The following is a 22,461-nucleotide window of genomic DNA, read 5'->3' as shown; positions in this document are numbered from 1 at the left end:
ATGAAACTATCAGCGATTGTTGTAAAACCACATTGGTTCACTAATATCCTTTAGAGAAGGAAATCCACCCTCCTTACCTGATCAAGCCTACATGTGACTCCAGACCCACAATACTGTGGTTGACTCTTAACTGCCCTTTGAAATAGCCTAGCAAGCAGGTTCAGATGAGAAGACATTTTTTCTCAGAGCGCAGAGAATCTTTGGAACTCCCTTCCTCAAAAGGCAGTGGAAGCAGAGTCTTTGAACGTTTCCAAGGCAGAGGTAGATAGATTCTTTATTAACAAGGGGGTGAAAGGTTATTGGGGATAGGCAAGAGGTTACAGTCAGATCAGCCATGCTCTTAATGGTGCAGCAGGCTCCAAGGACCAAGTGGGCTCCCCCTGCTTCTAACTCATATGTTCAAGGACAACAAGCACTAGCTTTGCCAGTGACACTCACATTCCATGAAAGAATAAAGAAAAAAAATGTAAATTTATGATTCACGCTTAATTGGGATCCTTCATTTATGTGCTTCACTCCAATCCCCAATTCCTGTTTTTGGGTTTTTACACTGAAGTGACACTTTCATGTTAATGTTTTGATTAGAATTGAGGAATGCTGTCCTCCTGAGGTAAATTAATATTCACTTCCCACTTAGGTTTCAGGAAAAAAACAAAGGATGCCTGAATATACTGTGATGAATCTGTGATTTCAAAGCTTGTATTTTTCTTAAAAGATGGACACATACTGAAAAAGGAAACAAAAAAGGGGGTCTAAAGAGGAAACTGACCCTCCCAGTTTCTAAGGAAACCAAAACTTCTAGTGAGACTGAGACTGAGTGAAAAATATACCAGCATGGGACAGACAAAATCTGTGAACGGAGGAGCAACTCTGTCTTTCCTGCGCTACCTCCTCCTCTAATCACTGCTCTGTGGTATCACAAAGCTATTAATGTATATAATATTTTGAAAAATATTTTTCTTTTAAAATAGAGGTTTAATCTGTGGGTATCTCTTAATTGGATTAAAGCCAGCTAGTCTGGGTGCTTTGATGTACTAATTTGAGATGTAAACAGAGAGGTAGTGTGCAGTTGCATTTTTTGAATAGAGCATTCAAGAAGTGGGGTGAAAACTTGACCCCTTTGTAGCAGCTAACAAGCAATATACTTATATTACTAATAAAATTGATATTATGAAAGGGTTTCATTGTTAAAATATAAAGTTCAAAGAGACTGGTAAGACACTGAAAATTTGAATTCAATCAGTGGCGGTAGGTATAACTTCAGTAGTTTTCGTGTGTGCAGGCAGAGGCAATGTAAGATCAAAAGGCAGGTGCAAGCCTCCAACTGGCTCCACAGTGAAAAGAACCTCATTTTGAATTCGTAAAGTGAGAATGCTTTGCCTAGTGTTTGGTTAAGTCTATGGGCTGCTTAATGAAGATTAGTTTGGGAATTTGTTAAACGTTATGATAGTAGTAATTTGTAGTCATGTGTATATATATTTTAACCAGTATAAATTAATAAAATGTTTAATTTAGTTTAATGTAAAACCTCGAGAACTAATGGTCTGACTCCTGAGTTTAGTTTCGCATCTCAAACATAACAGTTAAAATTATTGGTTAGGACAGTTGTTTAAAGTTTCCCTCTGGGAATTTTAAATAACTCTGCTTTACCAACTGCATTGGTCCTAACAGTGATCTGTTCCTGCGTTCAGCAATTGTTAATTTAACTGACAACTAACTTTTAAAAAGAAAATTGACAAGTTACCATGAATGGGAACTGCCGCTTCCAACCTTCAGGTAGCTTCACGGTTTTTCAGCAGGCTTTACAAACTGTCAGTTCCGAGTCTTCTCTTAAAGGCTCGCCAGTAAACCACAAAGCTACCCGAAGGTTGGAAGCAGCAGTTCCTACTCGCAGCAACTGTCAGTGAAATTGGCAGTTCCAATTTTGTTTTTAAAGCTGTCTGAAAGTCGAAAAGGAAGATGTCACGATGAATTTCTGAAACCCCAACATTGGAAATCCGCCATTTGGTGGAAATGGCTCATACCTGCATATAAAAGGGCACAGAGCCCTCCAAGCTCAGAGATTGATGAGTCCAGTGATGCATTGCAGGCAGGCTGAAGTATGGAGGAGCTCGATCCAGCAGCTGAGAACAGGCAAATATATATTTGGTGCAGTTGTTTTTGTTACTTGATGGTAACATTGGTGGATCTACACCATCCAGACAGAGTTGAGGTGGTTCTGCAAGACTTTTGGCATTTTCAGTGAAAACCATGCCCGTGGAACTCAGGTTGGTTGTGGGGATCAGGCTAGATCCTAGAAGGAGAGGAGCTGAATGTCTTCGCAAGGAAGACAAGATTTGAAAGACTTTTTGACCGAGATTGATAAGGTATATACTGGTACACTGCAGAGTCAATTCGTAAGACTTAGTTTTCTCTGTCATTTAATGTGTCACTTATAGTTTATAACCCACTGCAATTTGCTTGTTAATTCATGTTTAACTTATATTGATTCTGGGCTTTAGAATATAGAAGGTTATATAATATAGTATTTGGTGTTTGCTTTTTGTATAGTAAAAAATCTTCTGTTCTAAACTTTGGAATCTTGCAACTTCATTCTTTAGTAAATAAGTAGGATTTCTGATATTTTTAAAAAATGTTATTGGTCTCTACTGAGATATTAACAATACCATATGAAAAACAAGTTCTGCAGGGTAAACAAGATTGGTAAGAGGATCATAATAAAAGGAAGCTAGGTGAGGGGAAAATTAGATTTGGTTCAAAGTATGGTAATTGAGTTTTTCAAACAGGTCTAAGTGTATTAAATTAAAACAGTAGAGTATTAAATTCAGTGAATAATTTTCACAATAGGAAAGCTACTTTTCATTGTAAAATGACTACTCAAAGATGGAATAATTCTGATTCTTCAAATTCCATAGGTAATTGTACAAAGGGACAGCATCATTTCATCAAGCAGTGGCTTTACCCCACCCTCCTCCATCTGTACCACTGTTGTACCCCCCATCCCCCATCAATCAATAATTCAGCACAATAAGATCACATTCCAAGTGGAAAGTCTGATATGTTCTTTCTCTCCCCTGCCTAGAACATTTTATCCAATTCCTGGAAATTAGAAGAAATCAAAACAAGCCCATTTACCAAAAGGGAAATCCTCACTCCTATTTTCTGCCTTGTCAGTTGTCCTGTAACAGTACTGACGTGCATAATGGTGACAAGGTTTTAATAATCGTCTCTCTGTGGTTGCTTCTCATTTCTTGTGTTTTCCCACAAACTGTAAAACTAAATTGCTATGTGAAGGAATTGTTTTGTTTACCAATTCCTTCAGCAGTTTTACTGTCTTTTAATTCACAATATCCAAAGTGAAAATGTATATGTATAGATGACCAGAATCAGTTTGCAAGAAATGTAGGATAAAGCATATATAAATACATATCAATTTTTCTCAAGCAATTTCTTGTACTATACCTGATTATAATGAACCATGTTTTTTATATATGAACCCCAGTCAAAAGCCTGAAAATGTCCTCCTTTCACAGCCTGAAGAATATAATAAATGCATAATCAAAAGATTGTTTCCAACTCAACCTGTTAGAAGTGCACAAACATAACCCAATATGTCTTTAAACTGTTGCCACATTGTAAGGGCTTACACCATTACTGCATGTTAACTTTTACAGAAGAGCTCCACTTTTAAAAAAGTGAACACAATTTTAATAGAAATAAAAGCAAAAAACTGCGGATGCTGGAAATCCAAAACAAAAACAAAAATACCTGGAAAAACTTAGCAGGTCTGGCAGCATCTGCGGAGAGGAACACAGTTAACGTTTCGAGTCTGAATGACCCTTCAACAGAACTGTTCTGTTGAAGGGTCATTCGGACTCAAAACGTTAACTGTGCTCCTCTCCGCAGATGCTGCCAGACCTGCTGAGTTTTTCCATGTATTTTTGTTTTTGTTTTTAATAGAAATAAGTTTGACTAAACAAAGATACTGATGAGACATAGAGGCTGTACCTGACTCCAATGAAGAACGTTTTGTACAGAAGTCCCAGCAGGACAGTGTGCTGAGTAGACTGGTACTCTGCTCTGGAAACATATTTGAAATATTGAAAAATTAGTCCTTTAAATGTTTAGCACCATTATGAAAATGTATAAAACACATTTTTGTTTACAATTATAGAAACAACTTGTACTTATATAGCACCTTTAATGTAATGAAACGTTCCAAGATAAATTATGAAACAAGATATGACACCAAGTCACGTAAGGCAATATTTGACTAGCCTAAAGTTTGATCAAGTGGAAGATTTTGAGGAGCATCTTAAAAGGAGGAAAACAAATTATAAAGGAAAGGAAGTAGAGGGGTTTAGAGGGGAGTTCCAGCACTTAGAGCTCAGGCAGCTGAAGACACAGCTACCAATGTTGGAGCGATTAAAATTGGGGATGTCCAAGAAGCATGTAGATGTCTTGGTGGGTTGTGGGGCTGGAGGAGATTACAGAGATAGAGTAGGGTGAGGTCATGGAAGGATGTGAAAACATGGATGAGAATTTTAAAATCGAGGTTTACCAGCCAATACCAGGAATTAATTTAGGTCAGCAAGCACAGGGTGATGGGTGAATAAGACTTACTGCGAGTCAGGACACACCAGAATTTTGGATGACTTCAAGTTTCCAGTCTAAGAGGCAAGAATCAGCAAGAGCAGCGGGGCTACAAAGAGCATGGGCAGGGAAGGCGAGGGCTTAGTCTAAGAGGCGAGAATCAGCAAGAGCAGCAGGGTGACAAAGATCAGCTTCAGCTTCCAGTGCATGCTGAGATTGAAACAGAGAAATAAAATTCAAACAGCCACCTCACAAGAAAGCTGTAAGTCAATTGGTTGAGTGACTGCTGTTAGGAACTGTCTGTAAAGAGAAACATAAACTTCTAAATAACCCCAAAGAACCCACCTTATAATTAATTTAGAAACATTAACAGAAAGGAAGTAAGAAAGTAAGTCCATCATTTCTTTTATTCTTAACTAATAGCGTTTATTGGATTAAATTAGTGCAGTAAATGATGGAGAGAGGAGGCATTAATTTAATTCAAGATTAAGAAAATAATTAGTTAATTAAGAACAATGAGGATGGCAGGGCAGGTGATCTGCTTGCAACTGCAGGATGGGGGAGCTCCTGGATATGTGATCCTGGGCAAACACGCCTGCAGTTAAGTGTCTGCAGCTTGAGGAGTTTCGGCTCAGAGTCATTGAGCTGGAGGTCGAGCTGCGAACACTGCAACACAAGTAGATTGGGGAAGGGGAATATCACCTGGACAATGTTTCAGGAGCCGGTCACACCCCTTAGGGTGTAGGATCTACTGTTTTAATCAATGGTCAGGGAGGGTGTGACCGCAAGTGAGGCAGGTAAGGGGATCGAGAAGGTCGAAGTGGAGGAATCTCAGACCTTGCAACTGTCCAACAGTTCAGAGTACTTACAACCTGTATGGACAAGAGTGGGGTCTGCAGCGTGATAAGCAAATGAACCATAGCACCATGGTACAGGAAGCTATTCAAGCGGGGAAAGCTAACAAGAATGTAGTGGTAGTAGGGGACAGTACAGTGAGGGAGATAGGCGCAGTTCTCTGCAGCTGCAATCGAGAGTCCAGAAGGCTGTGTTGTCTGCCTGGTGCCAGGGTTCAGGTCATCTGTTCTGCACTGGAGTGGAACTTGCAGTGGATGTGGGGAAGATCCAATTATCATGGTTCACGTAGGTACCAATGACAGACAGAATGAGAAAAGATGTTCTGTTTAGAGAGTATGAACAGCTATGGGCTAAATTAAAAATCAGAACTTCAAAGGTAATAATCTCTGGATTATTACCTGAGCCAAGAGCAAGTTGGCATAGGGCAAATAAGATGAGAGAGTTAAATATGTGACTTCAAGACCGGCATGAGAGAAATGGGTTTCGTTTCCTGGGGTACTGGCATCAGTATTGAGGAAAGTGGGGACTATACTGTTGGGACAGTCTTCACCTCAGCTGTGCAGGGACCAGTGATTTGACGAGTCATATAAGTCAGTAGAAAGGGCTTTAAACTAAATAGAGGGGGTGAGGGAAGGAATGATAAACTGAAGAGAGGGGAGAAGGTGAGAGCAGTATAGCAAGGGAAATGGTTATCAGCATGTGTCTGGAAGGGACAGAGCATACAAATATGAGTGCACCAGCAGTTAAGGCTAGAGATTGTGAAAATAATAAGACAGAATTCAATGCACTCGACCAAGGTAGATGAACTGACAGCACAAATAGAAATAAACAGGTATGATCTAATTGCCATTATGGAGACACGGCTGCAGGGTGACCAAGGCTGAGAGCTGAAAGTTCAAGGGTATTTAGCATTTAGGAAGGATAGACAAAAAAGAAAAGGAGGTGGGGTCGCACTGTTAATAAAGGATGGGATCAGTACATTAGTGAGGGAGGATCTTAGAATGGAAGATCAAGATGTAGAATCAGTTTGGGTGTTGCTAAGAAATAGCAAGGGGCAGCAAACTTTGGAAGGAGTTGTTTATAGGCCATCAAATGTTGTGTGGTAATGCAAAGCATGGTATAAATCGGGAAATTAGCAGTGCATGTAAGAAATACAATAATTATGGGGGACTTCAATCTACATATAGACTGGGTAAATCTAATTAGCACTAATGCTGAGGATGACGGATTCCTATATGTATACGTGATGGCTTTCTAGAACAGTACGTTGAGGAACCAACTAGAGAACAGGCTATTTTAGATCCAATATTGTGCAATGAGAAAGGGCTAATTAATAATCTTGTTGTAAAGGAGCCTTTAGGGAAGAGTGACCATAATAGAGAATTTTACATGAACTTTTGAAAGTGATATAGTTCAATCTTTAGTCTAAATAAAGGAAATTACGAAGTTATGAGGGGCAAGTTGGCTGAAATAGATTTAGGAAATATCTTAAAAGGTATGACAGTAGTTGGGCAATGACTAGCATTTAAAGAACTAATACATGATTTGCAACAAATTTACATTCCTTTAAGAAACAAAAAAACCAAAGGCAACATGGCTAACAGGAGAAATTAAGGATTCTATTAGACCAAAGGAAGAGACGTAAAGTTGCCAAAACATGTAGTAAGCTTAAGGATTGGGATCATTTTAAAATTCAGCAAAGTTGAACCAAGAAATTGATAAAGGGAAAATAGAATATGAAAGTAAACTAGCAGGGACATAAAATGGACTGTGAAAGCTTCTATAGGTATGTAGAAAGGAAAAGGTTAGTAAAGACAAATGTGGACCTATTACAGACTGAAAATGGATAATTTATAATCGGTAATAAGGAAATGGCAGAGAAACTAAATAAATACTTTGTGTCTGTCTTCACAGCAGGAGGTATAGAAACCTCTCTGAGGTTTGGGCAGCTAAGGGACCAGTGAGATTGAGGACCTAAAAGAAATTAGTATGAGTAAAAATGTAGCACTGGGGAAATAGATGGACTGAAAGTTGACAAATCCCCTGGACCTGATGATCTACATCCCAGGGTGTTGAAAGAGGTGGCTATAGAGATAGTGCATGCATTAGTGATCATCTTTCAAAATTCTACAGATTCCAGAATGGTGCCTGCAGATTGGAAAGTGGCAAATGTAACCCCACTATTTAAGAAAGGAGGGAACTACAGCCTGACATTAGTAGTAGGGAAAATGCTCAAATCTATTCTAAAGGATGTGATAACTGGGCACTTCAAGAATAATGGTGAGACTGGGCAGAGTCAGCATGGATTTATGAAAGGGAAATCATGTTTGACAATCTATTGGAGTTTTTTGAGGATGTTACTGGCACAACAGATAAGGGACAACCAGTGGATGTGGTGTATTTGATTTTCAGAAGAAGATAAAGTCCCACACAGGTTGTTAGTAAGCAAGATTAGAGCTCAGGGATTGGGGGTAACATACTGGAATGGATTAAGGATTGGTTAATGGACAGAAAACAAAGAGCAGGGATAAACAGACCCTTCTCAGGTTGGCAGGCTGCGATCTGTGGAGTACCACAAGAATCAGTGCTTGGACCCCAGCTAGTCACAATCTTTATCAATGATTTGGATGTGTGGACCAAATGTAATGTTTCCAAGTTTTCTGATGACACAAAATTGGTGGGAATGAGAGTTGGAGGATGCAAAGAGGCTTCAAGGAGATTTAGACAGACTAAGTGAGTGGGCAAGAACATGGCAGATGGAATTTAATGTGGAAAAATGTGAAGTTATCTACTTTGGTAGGAAAAACAAGTTGCTGTATATATTTTTTAAATGACGAGATTGGGGAGTGTTGTTGTCCAAAGGGAACTGGATGTTCTCGTTCATCAGTCTATGAAAACTAACATGCGGGTGCAACAAGCAATTAGGAAGACAAATGAAATGTTGGCCTTTATTGCAAGGGGATTTCACAAGTATAAGAGTAAGGAAGTCTTGCTGCAGTTGTATAGAACCTTGGTGAGACAACAGGGTATTGTGTGCAATTTGATCTCCTTACCTAAGGAAGGATATACTGGCTATAAAGGGAGTGCAACAAAGGTTCACCAGACTAATCCCTTGAGTGGCAGGTTTGTCCTATGAGGAGACTGGGCCTGTATTCTCTAGAGTTTGAGAGGCGGTCTCATTGAAGTGTACAAAATTCTTCCAGGGCTTGACATGGTGGATGCAGAAAGGATGTTTCCTCTGATTGTAGGAGGGTGGGGCGAATCTAGAACCCGAGGCCATTTGGGACTGAGATGAGGAGGAATTTCTTCAGTCAGAGGGTGGTGAATCTTTGGAATTCTCTACCCCAGAGAGCTGTGGAGGCTCAGTCATTGAGTATGTTCAAAGCAGAGGTCTACTGATTTCCAGATACCAATGACATCAATGGAGACAGGGAAAGTGCGGGAAGATGGCGTTAAGGTAGAAGATCAGCCACGATCTAGTTAAGTAGAGGAGAAGACTCAAGGGGCCAAATGGCCTACTCCTGTTCCTACAGAAGATAGCATGTGGAAAGCTAGCTAGAATGTGTTAAGACTAACCAAGTCTAGATTTATGTAGGATGAGGATTTCAGAAGCATTGGAGCATAATGCAGGGTTACAAAGGTGGGAATAGGTAGTTTTAGCGATAATATTCAAAAATCTAAAGTACTTCGGCTGGAGTTTGGTGAGAGATGGACTTTTAAGGGTTAATTTCTATCTAAAGCCTAATCTTTATTTAATTTAGCAACTAACTGACTTGTTCTTAGGATTGGGAGAAGGTGAGTTTTAGTCCAGCTTTAAAACAGGGGTTTATAATGGTTCTGCTTGCAGCTTCAGCTAGTAAATTAGTTAACTAGCTTAAACAGGTTTTCAGAAGCGAGATTCAGACAGCATAAAATCAAGCCATCTACAGTGCTGCTTTTGTCTACACTGGGGTGCTGCTCTGGGCTGCATGAGAGTGCATCAGTTGTAGTTTGGTGAGAGAGGCAAGGAGGTGATCCTTTCATTTTCTACCTTTCCTCAGTAAGTAAGAAGAGCGACGACCTTGGTACCAGGTCAGACCTGCTAAGTATTTCTTCTGTCCATAATATCCTCTAAACTAGAGGAAATAAAAGTAAAGGGAGTAATTTAAGGGTAAGCCATGGCAGAGCAGCTCACCCAAGAAAAATGCTCCTCCTGTATGATGTGGGAAGTCAGGACACTTCCAGTGTCCATGGCGGCCATGTGTACAGAAGTGTCTCCAGCTGCAGCTACTCAAAATCTGTATTTTGGAGCTGGAGCTGCACCTGGGGTCAATGTGGAGCGTCCGCAAGGATGGGATCTTCATGAATAGCACGTACAATGAGGTGGTCACACCGCAGGTAAAGAGTGCACAGGCAGAAAGAGAATGGGTGATCGCCAGACAGAGTAAAAACATTAGGCAGGTGGTATGAGTCCCCTGAGTCCATCTCCCTCTCCAACAGATTTTTCATTTTGGATACTGCTGGGGGAGATTGTTTCTCAGGGGAATGCAGCAAGAGCCAAGTTTGTGGCACCGTGAATGGCTCAGCTGCACAGATGGGGGCAAAAAAAGAGTGGGAGAGCAATAGTGATACAAGATTCTATTATAAGGGGAACAGATAGACGTTTCTGTGGCTGTGGATGTGATGCAGAATGGTATGTTGCCTCCCTGGTGCCAGGATCAATGATGTCACTGAGCAGCTGCAGGACGTTGTGAAGGAGGAGGGTGAACAGGCAGAGGCTGTGGTCCATATCAGTACCAACGACATAGGTACAAACAGGGATGAAGTCCTGAAAGCAGAATATAGGGTGCTAAATAAAAAGCAGGACCTCAAAGGTAGTAATCTCAGGTTTACTCCCAGCGCCACGTGCTAGCGAGATCAGGAATAGGAGCTTGGACCAGATGAATGCATGGCTGGAGAGACGGTGTAGGAGGGAGGAATTTAGATTCCTGAGGCATTTGGACCGATTCTGGGGAAGATGGGGTCTGTACAAGCTGGACGGGTTGCACCCCAGCAGGAAGGGGACCAAAACCCTCGCAGGTGTATTCTCTAGTACTATGGGGAGGGTTTAAACTAGATTGGCAGGGGGGTGGGAACGTGAGCAGGGAGAAATAAGAGAGGGAAGCAAAGATAAGAATGAAAGGCAGAAAATAGAAAGTAAAAGTGGAAGGCAGAGGAAACAGAGGCTAGCTGCAAATTGGGCCATAGTACAAAAAATGTTGAAAAGACAAGTCTAAAGGCACAGTATCTGAAAGCACTGAGCATTCACAATAAGGTAGACAAATTCACAGTGCAAATAGATGTAAATGGGTATGATATGATTGCGATTTGAGAGACATGGCTGCAGGGTTGACCAAGGCTGGCAACTGAATATCCAAGGGTATTCAATATTCAGGATAGACAGGCAAAAAAGAAAGGGAGGCCGCGTGGCATTGTTAGTTCAGGAGGAAACCAATGCGAAAATGAGAGATGATATTGGCTCAGAAAAATCTAGATGTAGAATCAATTAGTCTGGGTGAAGCTAAGAAGTAACAAAGGGCGGAAAACATTAGTGGGAGTTGTCCCTAGGCCTCCAAACAGTGGTGGTAAGGTAGGAGGCGATATTAAATAGGAAACTAGAGATGCACGTAACAAGGGTTACAGTAATCATGGGTATGTACGAGCCGGTTTGTTAGACCAGGTTGTCGAGGAACCAACTGGGGAACAGGCTATCCTAGATTTGGTATTGTGCAATGAGAAGGGTTTAATTAACAATCTTCTTGTATGGGGTCCTTTAGGGAACAGTGACCATAACATGATGGAATTTTTCATTAGGATGGAAAGTGAAGTCATCTGATCTGAAACTAAGGTCCTAAATCTTAAAGGAAACTATGAAGGTATGAGGCGTGAGTTGGCTAAGATAGATTGGGGAACTTCATCAAAAAGGCATGATAGGTGGACAGACAATGGCTAATAATTAAGGAACGAATGTATGCATTGCAACAGTTATACATTCCTTTCTGGTGCAAAAACACAACAGGAAAACTGGCCCAAACATGGATAACAAAAGAAATTAAGGATAGTATTAAATCCAAAGAGGAGTCATATAAAGTTGCTAGAAAAAGTAGCAAGCCTGAGGATTGGGAGCAGTTTAGAATTCAGCAGAGAACTAAGAGATTGATTAACAAGGGAAAAATAGAGTATGAGGGTAAACTTGTAAGGAATTTAAAAGCTGAAAGTAAAAGTATTGAAAAGGAAAAAGACTGAAGATGACAAATGTAGGTCCCTTACAGTCTGAAACAGGAGAATTTATAATAGAAAACAAGGAAACGGCAGGGCAATTAAATAACTACGTTAATTCTGTCTTCATGGAGGAAGACAAAAATAACTTCCCCAGAAATACTAGGCAACCAAGGGTCTAGTGAGAAGGAGGAATTGAAGGAAATTAGTATTAGTAAAAAAACAGCACTGGTGATATTAATGGGACTGAAAGCCAATAAATCCCCAGGGCCTGGTAACCTACATTCCAGGGTACTAAAGGAGGTGGCCATGGAAATAGTGGATGCATTGGTTGTCAGCTTCTAAAATTCTGTAGATTCTAGAACAGTCCTGGCAGATTGAAGAGTGGCAAATGTAACCCCACTATTCAAAAAAGGAGGGAGAAAACAGTGAATTACAAACAGATTAGCCAAACTCATTATTAAGTAAAATGCTACAGTCTATTATAAAAGATGTGATAACAAGACACTTAGAAAATATCAACATGATTAGACAAAGTCAACATGGATTTATGAAAGGGAACTCGTGTTTGATAAACCTACTGGAGTTCTTTGAGGACGTAACTAGCAGAATAGCCAAGGGAGAATCAGTGGATGTAGTGTATTTGGATTTTCAGAAATCTTTTGATAAAGTCCCACATAAGAGGTTAGTGTGTAAAATTAATGCACATGGGACTAAGGTTAATATATTGGTATGGGTTGAGAATTGGTTAGTGGACAGGAAACAGAGTAGGAATAAATGGATCTTTTTTGGAATGGCAGGTGATGTCTAGTGGGGTACTGCAGGGATCAGTGCTTGGGCCCCAACTATTCACAATATATATCAATGATTTCGATGAAGGAACAAAATGGGATATTTCTGAATTTGCTGATGACACAAAACTAGGTAGGAATGAGAGTGGTTAGAAGGATGTTAAGAAGCTTCAAGTTAAGTTAAGTTAAATAAGTGGGCAAATACATGGCAGACGCAGTGTAATGCAGATAAATGTCAAGTTATCCACTTTGGTAGAAAAACAGAATGGCAGACTATTATTTAAATGGTGATAGATTGGGAAATGTTGATGGACAAATGAACCTGGATGTCCTTGTACATCAAGCACTGAAAACAAGCATGCAGGTACAGCAAGCAGTTAAGAAGGCAAATGGTTGTTGACCTTCATTACAAGAGGACTTGAGTACAGGAGCAGGGATATCTTACTGCAGCAGTACAGGGCCTTAGTGAGACCACACCTGGAGATTGTGTGCAGTGTTGGTCTCCTTACCCAATAAAGGATATACCTGCCATAGAGGGAGGCTGATTCCTGGGATGGCAGGATTGTCCTAAGAGGAGAAATGGGCCCAACTAGGCCTATATTCACTGGAGTTTAGAAGAATGAGAGAATATCTCATTGAAACATAAAATTTTGACAGGAATGGACAGATGGATGCAGGGATGAAAGGGGGGAGTCTAGAACAAGGGGTCACAGTCTCAGGATATGGGGTAGACCATGTAGGACTAAGATGAGGAGAAACTTTTTCACACAGAGGGTGGAGAACCTATGGAATCCTCTACCACAGAAGGCTGTGGAGGTCAAGTCACTGAATATATTTAAGAAGGAAATAGATAAGATTTCTGGATTCTAAAGATGTCAAGGGGTATGGGGAAAGCGCAGGAGTACGGTGTTGAGATAGATGATAAGCCATGATCATACTGAATGGCGCAGCAGGCTCGAAGGGCTGAATGATCTACTCCTGTTCCTATTTTCTACGTCAGCTAAGTGCTTCACATTTGTTGGCTTACAGACAATTACTCAATTTTCCAACTTAGGACAGTTTGTATCTTTTTGGGGGGAGAAGCAGGCATGGGGCTGAGTAGGAGAAGAGAAATTTACATTGGATTTTCGTTTGGAATGGACACAGCAGGTGAACTTGGAATGCTAAGCCTCAGTGTGTTTTTACGCTACAAGGGTAACATTGGTGTGATTAGTTTCACTTCGCTAAGACATTGAATGCAATGTAGATTTAGCCTGAAATCAATCGAGGCTAGAATGGACATCATAGTGAAGCAGAAATAGAATCCCAAATGGACGATCTCATTGTGTCAGTTAATTTGTGACTCAACACCCAATATGCACCAAATTGGCTTCAATTCATTCTTGTGATACACCTAAATATAACAAAGAACAGAGCTCAATACTATTATAGTAACGTACAAGTAGTTTTCACATTTATCAACTGCAGCAGATGATAACAACCTGCAATTCGCTGCCTACAAGGATGGTGGAAGCAGCGACAATGAATCATTTCACAAGGAAATTAGATGGACACTTGACGGAAATAAACTTACGGGGATTGAACAGGGAAATGGCTTGTTCTACAGAGAGCTAACAAGGGTTTAATGGGCTGATTGGCCTCCTTCTGTGCTGTGAGGACTCTATATCATCAGCATCTCTTGATGGATAGATACTGAGTTTTTAAAATGTACTTTCGGGCCAGAGCTGCAAATCACTCAGAGGAGAAGATACTGTCCCTTGATTTTGCTTTGAGCTTTTCAATATAGCAGAAAAAAGATGGAGAAATCAAGAGTGGGAATGGGAGGAAGACTTAAAGTGGTGAGTCATAGGGAAAAGGTCACAAAACTGCATTTGTCTCTCTAATACAGAGGCCAGCACACCTTCACCAACAGATACCCTACCCCAAAAGTAAGCTTTAAGCAATGAATTATATTCTTGTTAGATACATTTTTGGCAACAACAATGTTCCACCCCACCCCAAATGTTTTAGACACAACCATTTTTTTCTCACATGCCTTTTTATTTAATTTTTTTTTCTTTCCTGTGTCCTTTCTCTCCCAACATTGAGAATAAATTGTAATTAATAGAATTACATAGCTGTTGTCTCCAGGATGATATCAGTGGTTTGGTTAAGTGTGTGGAAAAGTGGCAAATAGAATTCAATCCAAAGAACTGCGAGATAATGCATTTAGGGAGGACAAACAAAGCAAGGGAAAAAGCAATTATTGGAGGATATTGAGAGGAATGAGCAAGTGAGAGACCTTATGAGTGTATGTGCACAGGTCCCTGAAGGTGGCAGGATAGGTGGATAAGGTGGTAAAGAAAGCATATGGAATGCTTTCCTTTCTTGGACAAGGTATTAAATACAAAAGCAGGATGTAATGATGGAACTGTATAAAACACTGGTTAGGCCACAGCTGGAATTGTGTACACAGTACTAGTCACCACATTACAGGAAGGACTTAATTGCTCTTGAGGGGAGTACAGAGGAGATTTATAAGAATTTTGCCAGGGATTGAAAATTGCAGCTATGAAGATAGATTGGAGAGGCTAGAGTTGTGTTTTTTTTTAAGAACAGAGAAGGCTGAGGGGTGGCCTGACTGAGGCATACAAAATTATGAGGGGCTTAGATAGGGTTTACAGGAAAAGACCTGTTTCCCCTGACTGAGGGGTCAATTACCAGGGGGCATAGATTTAAGGTGATTGGTAGAAGGATTAGAGGGAACATGAGGAAAAATTTCTTCATCCAGAAAGTAGTGGAATTCACTGCCTAAATTAGTGGTTGAGGCTGAAATGTTCAACTCATTTAGAAGGTACCTGGATATGCACCGGAAGTGCTACAACCTGCAAGACTGCGGACCAGGTGGAAAGTGGGATTAAAAATGAGCAGCTAGTCCCTTTCTTCTCTTTTTATGGCTGGCTGATCTGACTGTGGCCTCAACTCTACTTTCCTGTCTACCCCCTATACCCTTTGACTCCTTTGTCAATCAAAAATCTAATTCAGCTTTTAAAATATTCAATAAAACTGCCTCCATTTCTTTCTGGGGAGAATTCCACAGACTAACAACCCTCAGAAAAAAATTCTCATTTCTGTCCTGAATGGGATACTCCTTTATTTATAAACTGTGTCCCCTAATTCTAGTCTCTCCCAGTCGGGAAACATCCCCTCCGCATCCACCCTGTCAAGTCCCCTCAGGATTTTATATGTTCAATAAGATCACCTGTCTTTCTACTAAACTCTAATGGATACTGGACAACCTGTCCAACCTTTCCTCAAAACACCTTTAACGTAGAAATCAGTCAAATGAACCTTCTCTGAACTGTTATAAAAACAAAAAAACTGCAGATGCTGGAAATCCAAAACAAAAACAAAAACAGAATTACCTGGAAAAACTCAGCAGGTCTGGCAGCATCGGCGGAGAAGAAAAGAGTTGACGTTTCGAGTCCTCATGATCCTTCGACAGAACTTGAGTTCGAGTCCAAGAAAGAGTTGAAATATAAGCTGGTTTAAGGTGTGTGTGTGGGGGGCGGAGAGAGAGAGGTGGAGTGGGGGTGTGGTTGTAGGGACAAACAAGCAGTGATAGAAGCAGATCTTCAAAAGATGTCAACAACAATAATACAAAAGAACACATAGGTGTTAAAGTTAAAGTTGGTGATATTATCTAAACGAATGTGCTAATTAAGAATGGATGGTAGAGCACTCAAGGTACAGCTCTAGTGGGGGTGGGGAGAGCATAAAAGATGTAAAATAAATAAATAAATAAATAAATATTTTTTTTTTTTCTTTTTATAATGGAAGTAGGTGGGAAAAGGAAAATCTATATAATTTATTGGAAAAAAAAGAAAAGGAAGGGGGAAACAGAAAGGGGGTGGGGTTGGGGGAGGGAGCTCACGACCTAAAGTTGTTGAATTCAATATTCAGTCCGGATGGCTGTAAAGTGCCTAGTCGGAAGATGAGGTGTTGTTCCTCCAGTTTGCGTTGGGCTTCACTGGAACAATGCAGCAAGCCAAGGACAGACATGTGGGCAAGAGAGCAGGGTGGGGTGTTAAAATGGCAAGCGACAGGGAGGTTTGGGTCATTCTTGCGGACAGACCGCAGGTGTTCTGCAAAGCAGTCGCCCAGTTTACGTTTGGTCTCTCCAATGTAGAGGAGACCACATTGGGAGCAACGAATGCAGTAGACTAAGTTGGGGGAAATGCAAGTGAAATGTTGTGTCTAATACAGTTATATCCTTTCTTAAGTAAAGCGACTAAAACTGTACTCAGTGCTCCAGTTGGGGTCTCATCCTGTACAACTGTAGCAAAACTTCCCCACTTTTATACTCAATTCGCCTTACAATAAATGATAACATTCCATTTGCCTTCTTAATCACTTGCTGCACCTGCATACTAACTTTTTGTGATTCATGTACCAGGACACCCAGATCCCTCTGTACCTCAGAGTTCTGCAATCTCTCACCATTTAAATAACATACTGCTTTTCTACTCTTTCTGTCAAGTGGACATGTTCACTTATTCCTACATTATACTTCATTTGGAGTTACTAAGTTATTTTGCAATCTTAAAATTATTGAAGATTTAAAATTCATCGTACATGTATCTGGACTTTAATGTGGGATATTTGATGCCTTTATATTGAATGGGATAATAACAAACAGATACTAGAGCACTATCCGCTGAATCAAGTGACAACCAGTTCATGATCAAGTGATTTTCTAACCTGCCTGCTCCTAACTGGGTGCAAGTTTGAACATTTCTAACTAGACTTTTGAGTAATTTACATCACAAGGCAGGTAAAAACTGACCAGCCAATTACCAACTACAAACACAATGAGCAACAATGATTATATTCACAGAACAATCCAGTCTGGATGAACTAGAGGTTTTTCCATAGGTATATCCAGTACTTTTTTCCAACCTTTCCTATCTTTCAAAATTCTGTGATGCTTACCATGTTGAGGTTCTTCTCGTTGAATCCACTTATTACGAAGAATATATTGCCACAGAGCTCTTCAAGCAAAAAGCGATTGCATATGTGTGTAGCAAGCCATGTTATTTCCCTATCTTGTGGAAGGAACTCCATATTTCCGAACAAACCCTGAAAACCACAAAAGAACATAAATAAATGATATGTTTAAAAGAAACATGATAAAATAAATAAATTAGCCTGTTAAGCGCTGGCTAATGTAATCAATAACAAGGCGGGTGGGTGGCAGGATAGTGATTGGAAATTGCCTATGATGGGTAGGGGCAGGGAGTGGGCATCCTGATCTCCTGCAGTCATTCCGACAGTCGGAGAAGTGGAAGCGAGTGCAGATACCACTTGTGCAACACATTGGGCTGGCTGCCTCACTTGGGAGAGGAGTGTGTACGAAGGAGTGGCAAGAGCGCATCATCCGTAAATATCAGTAAGTAAATGTGTTTTCTTAAAAGCATTAATAAAACAATCCTGGAGGTTCATGTGCATAGATCTTTAAACAGTAGCATGACATAATTAGCGAAGTATACGGGTTCTGTGGCTTCATAAATAGAGGCAAAGGGAGAGAAGTTATGCTGAACCTTTATAAAACTCCGCTTAGCACAACTGGAGTATTGTGAAGAGTTTTGGTCACCACACTTAAAGAAATGCAAGAGAGTGCATAGGAGAGTTACCAGAATGATTCAAGGTACTTTATCTACGAGATTAGGTTGGAGAAACTGCAGTTTTTCTCCTTGGTGAAAAGGAGATTGAGGGAAGATTTGATAAGTGTGGAAGATTATAACAGGTTTAAATAGGGAGACAAAAAAAAAGCTGATTGTACAAGGTTGAAGGGACTCGGATTTAAGGTTTTGGGCAAGAGATGTGGGTAGCAAGAGGGTATGTAGAAAATCTTTTTTGCACAGCAAGTGGTAATATCCTGGAACTCTACAATGGTGGTGGAAATGGAGACAATCAATGGTTGCAATAGAAAGTTTGATGGACACTTGAAGGAATTAAACTTGCAGGGCTACAGGGATAAAGTGGGGGAATGCGACTGATTGAGTCCATGCTTGCTCCCTGTAGATCAATCCAATGTGCCAAATGGCCTCCTTCTGTGCCTTAATGACTCTATATGGCTCTAACTCTTTACATGCAGCGCTTTCATGTTATGAGTATTACACAGTATTATAATTTAGATGGGGCACATGATTGAGTTCATTTGAAAAGGGATCCTTCAACCACTGCTATATGGAATAAAATACTATTCTACTTACATAATTTATTCAATGGGGAATCGAATCCCAGCTCCAACAGTTGCCAACTTAATTTGTTTTTACAATATTCAGCTGTACAGCAATTCCATAAGGAGCTTTGGAGGAGGTAATGAAAACCTGAGCATCAATCAAATACATAGGGGAGAATTTTCTTCCATCGGAGGGGTTATGCGGGGGCGGGCACGCAGCCAATCAGCTGGGCGCTGCCATTTTACGTGGGCGGGTCAATTAGAGCCTGTCCAGCGTGACAGGCACTTGAAGTGCTGAGCAGGCAGGGGGAATAGGCCAAGTCGGGAAGTGAAATCTCCCTGAGACACAGAAACGTTCATGAAACCTCATCCTGCCTGTGGATGAGGTTCCATGAAAAATGCTAAGGCCGCCTGGGCTCTTCGTCTGCCCGCCAACCTTAGGGTTGGGCGGGCAGTTCAGGTCAATGGTTTAATTAATTGTTAAATGACGCCCGCTGAGCTGAAAATCTGAATGACGTGCGGTGATGTCGGGATGCACACCCGACGTCACTCCACATCATTTTACGCCTCTGTGAGTGGGCTCTGCCCCTACTCGCTGAGCCAAAGATTCTATCCATTGTTGCAAATAATGGAGGCAGGTTAAGATGCCATAGACCTAAATTTTAAAAATGGGCAACCATTCCTTAGCCCACCTCCTTCTGGTTTTAATGGATGCAGGTTGGGGGGCTGTCAACCAACCAGCCCTGAGGAGGCAGGTCGATCAATAATAGATTTTAAAGAGGCTGGGTGCCTATAATTTAAGTTAACTTTTAGTTTCAACACCTGTAGGCTGGGCTTCCAAAGCTGAAGGGAAGCGTGAAGGGTCAGATTCAACAGACAAGTATCTTTATAGCACTGCTTGTGGGCCAGGAGGAGCAGAGTGCTTCCACTTGGCCCACCAAGCTTACCTTTTAAAAACCCAATGATGGGACTCCAATAATTGGCAGACCATACCACTATTTGCTCACTGCCCCCCACAAACTTTGATGGCCAATTCTCCGGCCACATATTGTACTTAACTTTCTTCTGCTCCCCAACAGCCTTCCTGCTCAACACCCAGCCAGACTATCAATCTGACCGGTTGCAGCTGGAAAACCCATTGAAAAAAAATTGAAACTGGTCCTGCAAGTAAATTCGGCAGGGCCCAAGGGAAACCAGTGCTTCTGAGTTTCCAGGCTGCAGATCCGCCCATTCTCTTCCTGCCTTACAGATATCATCAGAATCAACAGATCCATGATTCATTTTTAAAAACACAGCTAGGGGTCAGCTCTGGGAGATAACTTCAGTTGAACTGTCTTCCAAGGACAATTCACACCCACAAACATCAAGTCCTACTTATCGCGTTAATTGAACTGCAGTTGATACAGTGTTACTCAACTCTGCTCGTTGCAACTCCTCTTTCTGTAAAGTACCCAGAGCATAAAAAGTTCCATCGTCTTACAAATTGTAAAGTGCATCCTAAATCCAACAGTAAATTCTTCCTCTTCCCCAGCTTTACCCTTTTTATAAAATAAAAAAGCACTTACTCTGATCAAAAACTCCGGAAGTTCCCCAAGCTTTGCTAGTGGACTCTCAGAATATTTAACTGTTGCAACAGGAGCCAAGCCAAAAAAGACTTTAATCTTCTTTGCTAACTCAGGAAATTTGGAAAAGGCTATGAAACCTGAGTAAGGGAAAATAGAACATTCAGGGAGACTAAAAGGCAAACGTTACAATTCTCATTCAACTTTTAAAAATTCCATGTTGGATGCAAGAAAGAAAACAAGTAGAGGAGCTTCATTTTAAGGTTTCAAAAAACCTGTTTTTAAAAGTCTGTCACGTCCACAGGTTATAGTTAATATATGGTAATCACTTCAAACAAGTAATCTGTAAACTGTTTAGATAATCAACTTGAATTCAAAGCCTTAGACATTCATAACTTCAAACATATAGGTGCTTTAAAAACAGACTTCTTAAAAAATTATTACTAAATATTGTGAACCCAATTAAAGGGAACATTGGAATTATATATTCCATGATCATAGTATGCTCCAAAATTAATACTGGAGAGAGGGTAGTGGGAATCAGCCATGATTTCCTAATTTACGTGCTCAGTGGATAAGGCTTTACACTGAGTGTGCATTTGGAAAACGGATTCTTACAACCCACCCTGCAGTTAAACAGTGGCATTGAAACAAAGCCCTGGTTTAAAAGGAGGTGTGCTTCAACAAGTGAGTGAGATTGGACAAGCAGAAATATATGCAGCAGTCAATCTCCATAGCAATTGCCAATTACAAAAGAACATGGCATTAGGTAGCCTGGGATAGAACTCAGCCAAAGATGCTCAATTCTCAAGTGATGGTAGATAGTCAAATGTGTTTCTGCATCCACCAATTTGTAAAGCGTAATTATATAATTCAATCTGTGAAGCAAGGCAGAGTCCCTTCAATTTCAAATCTGAAACCCAGGGACAAACAATTCAGTCTCACTGAAGTTCAGCAATCCAATCATCTGAATTTAGTACAAAAAAAGTCAAGCATCTCCTTCAAAAGTCTGGTTTCAGAAAAGCTCCTGATCCCAACAAATATGTGTTTGTCGTTCAAAGGTTCAACGGAACCAATTCCTCCCTGGCTCATCTATTTTAATGGCCCAATCAATGATTCTTTTTCTAATTTAATAATTTTGAAGAGGTTTTTGTACCCATCCACAAGAGATCATCAAAATTAATCCTCAATAATTATAAATCATGTCTACTGCTGTTGACAACTTCCATTTATATACTGCCTTTAACAAAATAAAATATTCCAACTGTCAAAGTTCATGGAACCATAATTAGCAAAAAGCTTTGGCAACAATCTCATATTTGATAATTGAACTGAATATAGACAAATGAGCAAACTTCAATGAGATCAATTTCCTGCACCAGAATGAAGCAATTCTCTTCATATCCAACATAATGTTGCAGCAACGGTCTTCCAAATTTCCTTCACCTATGATAGATTAAGGCATTGCAAAGCTGACTTCTTGTTTCCTTTCTTTTGAGTCAAATTACTTTGCATTCACACGACTCAAGCTCTGCTTATGTCATTTAATACATAAAACATGCATTTACTAAGTACGGTTGTATGGCTTACCAATTGTTGTTCCCTGAGAATGACCAACATAAAATAGCTGTCGTTGGGATGTTTTTTGGAGGATGAAGTCTATTACCGCTGGTAAATCCTTGGTGGCCATTTCATCAAAGCTGAAAATATCACAAACCACAAAATAAAATCAGTCATACTTTTAATGCTAATTGAAAGCTTTCGCAGTACAATATTAATTGAAAGTGTTGAAGCAAATATGATTCCAAGCAGCTATTATGCACCCTGACTTAATACCACGTGAGCAGATTTCAGGTTCAGCTAATGTTGTCACATTACTGTTATTTCTTTTTATATATACCTGTAGTACAATCACTTCACTGAACATGATGAACAAAACTGTTTTGACAATGAGTAAAACGTCAGATGATCAAATTATACTTTAATTATTTGGAGACTACTGCAAATTCATAGCCCTGAATATAATACATAAGAAGAATTGTATATTTTCACAGTAATCACAAGTCTTACACCTTGAGGAACTGGGGAGACGGATGAACTTAATTACTTGAGCAACTGCTTCCTGGATAAAAATTCCACTGGATTATAAAGTAGTCCTAAACAAGATACTATGCTTTTGTAATATAGCATATTTTGCAGA

General features: G+C 40.2%; 2 protein-coding genes across 3 annotated transcripts in view; one reads left to right on the top strand and one right to left on the bottom strand.

Annotated features, from left to right (window-relative positions):
* Window positions 1–22,461, bottom strand: part of lipf (lipase, gastric) — a 49,662-nt gene that overhangs the window by 2,383 nt on the left and 24,818 nt on the right. For both annotated transcript variants that reach the window (XM_041210501.1, XM_041210502.1), the window contains exons 6-10: window positions 21,852–21,961; window positions 20,265–20,401; window positions 17,448–17,594; window positions 4,009–4,080; window positions 3,463–3,534 (exon numbers count right to left, since the gene is read on the bottom strand). In XM_041210501.1, coding sequence (XP_041066435.1) covers window positions 3,463–3,534; window positions 4,009–4,080; window positions 17,448–17,594; window positions 20,265–20,401; window positions 21,852–21,961 — 538 coding nt within the window. The remainder of the gene's footprint in view (window positions 1–3,462; window positions 3,535–4,008; window positions 4,081–17,447; window positions 17,595–20,264; window positions 20,402–21,851; window positions 21,962–22,461) is intronic.
* The window catches only part of ankrd22 (ankyrin repeat domain 22), a 63,769-nt gene that overhangs the window by 31,730 nt on the left and 9,578 nt on the right, over window positions 1–22,461 (top strand). The gene's annotated exons all lie outside the window — the stretch shown is intronic.

This window comes from Carcharodon carcharias, chromosome 17 (assembly GCF_017639515.1).
Source record: "Carcharodon carcharias isolate sCarCar2 chromosome 17, sCarCar2.pri, whole genome shotgun sequence".
Lineage (NCBI taxonomy): Eukaryota > Metazoa > Chordata > Chondrichthyes > Lamniformes > Lamnidae > Carcharodon > Carcharodon carcharias.
The sequence above is the reverse complement of the archived record's forward strand: the minus strand, read 5'-3'. Positions and strand labels throughout refer to the sequence as shown.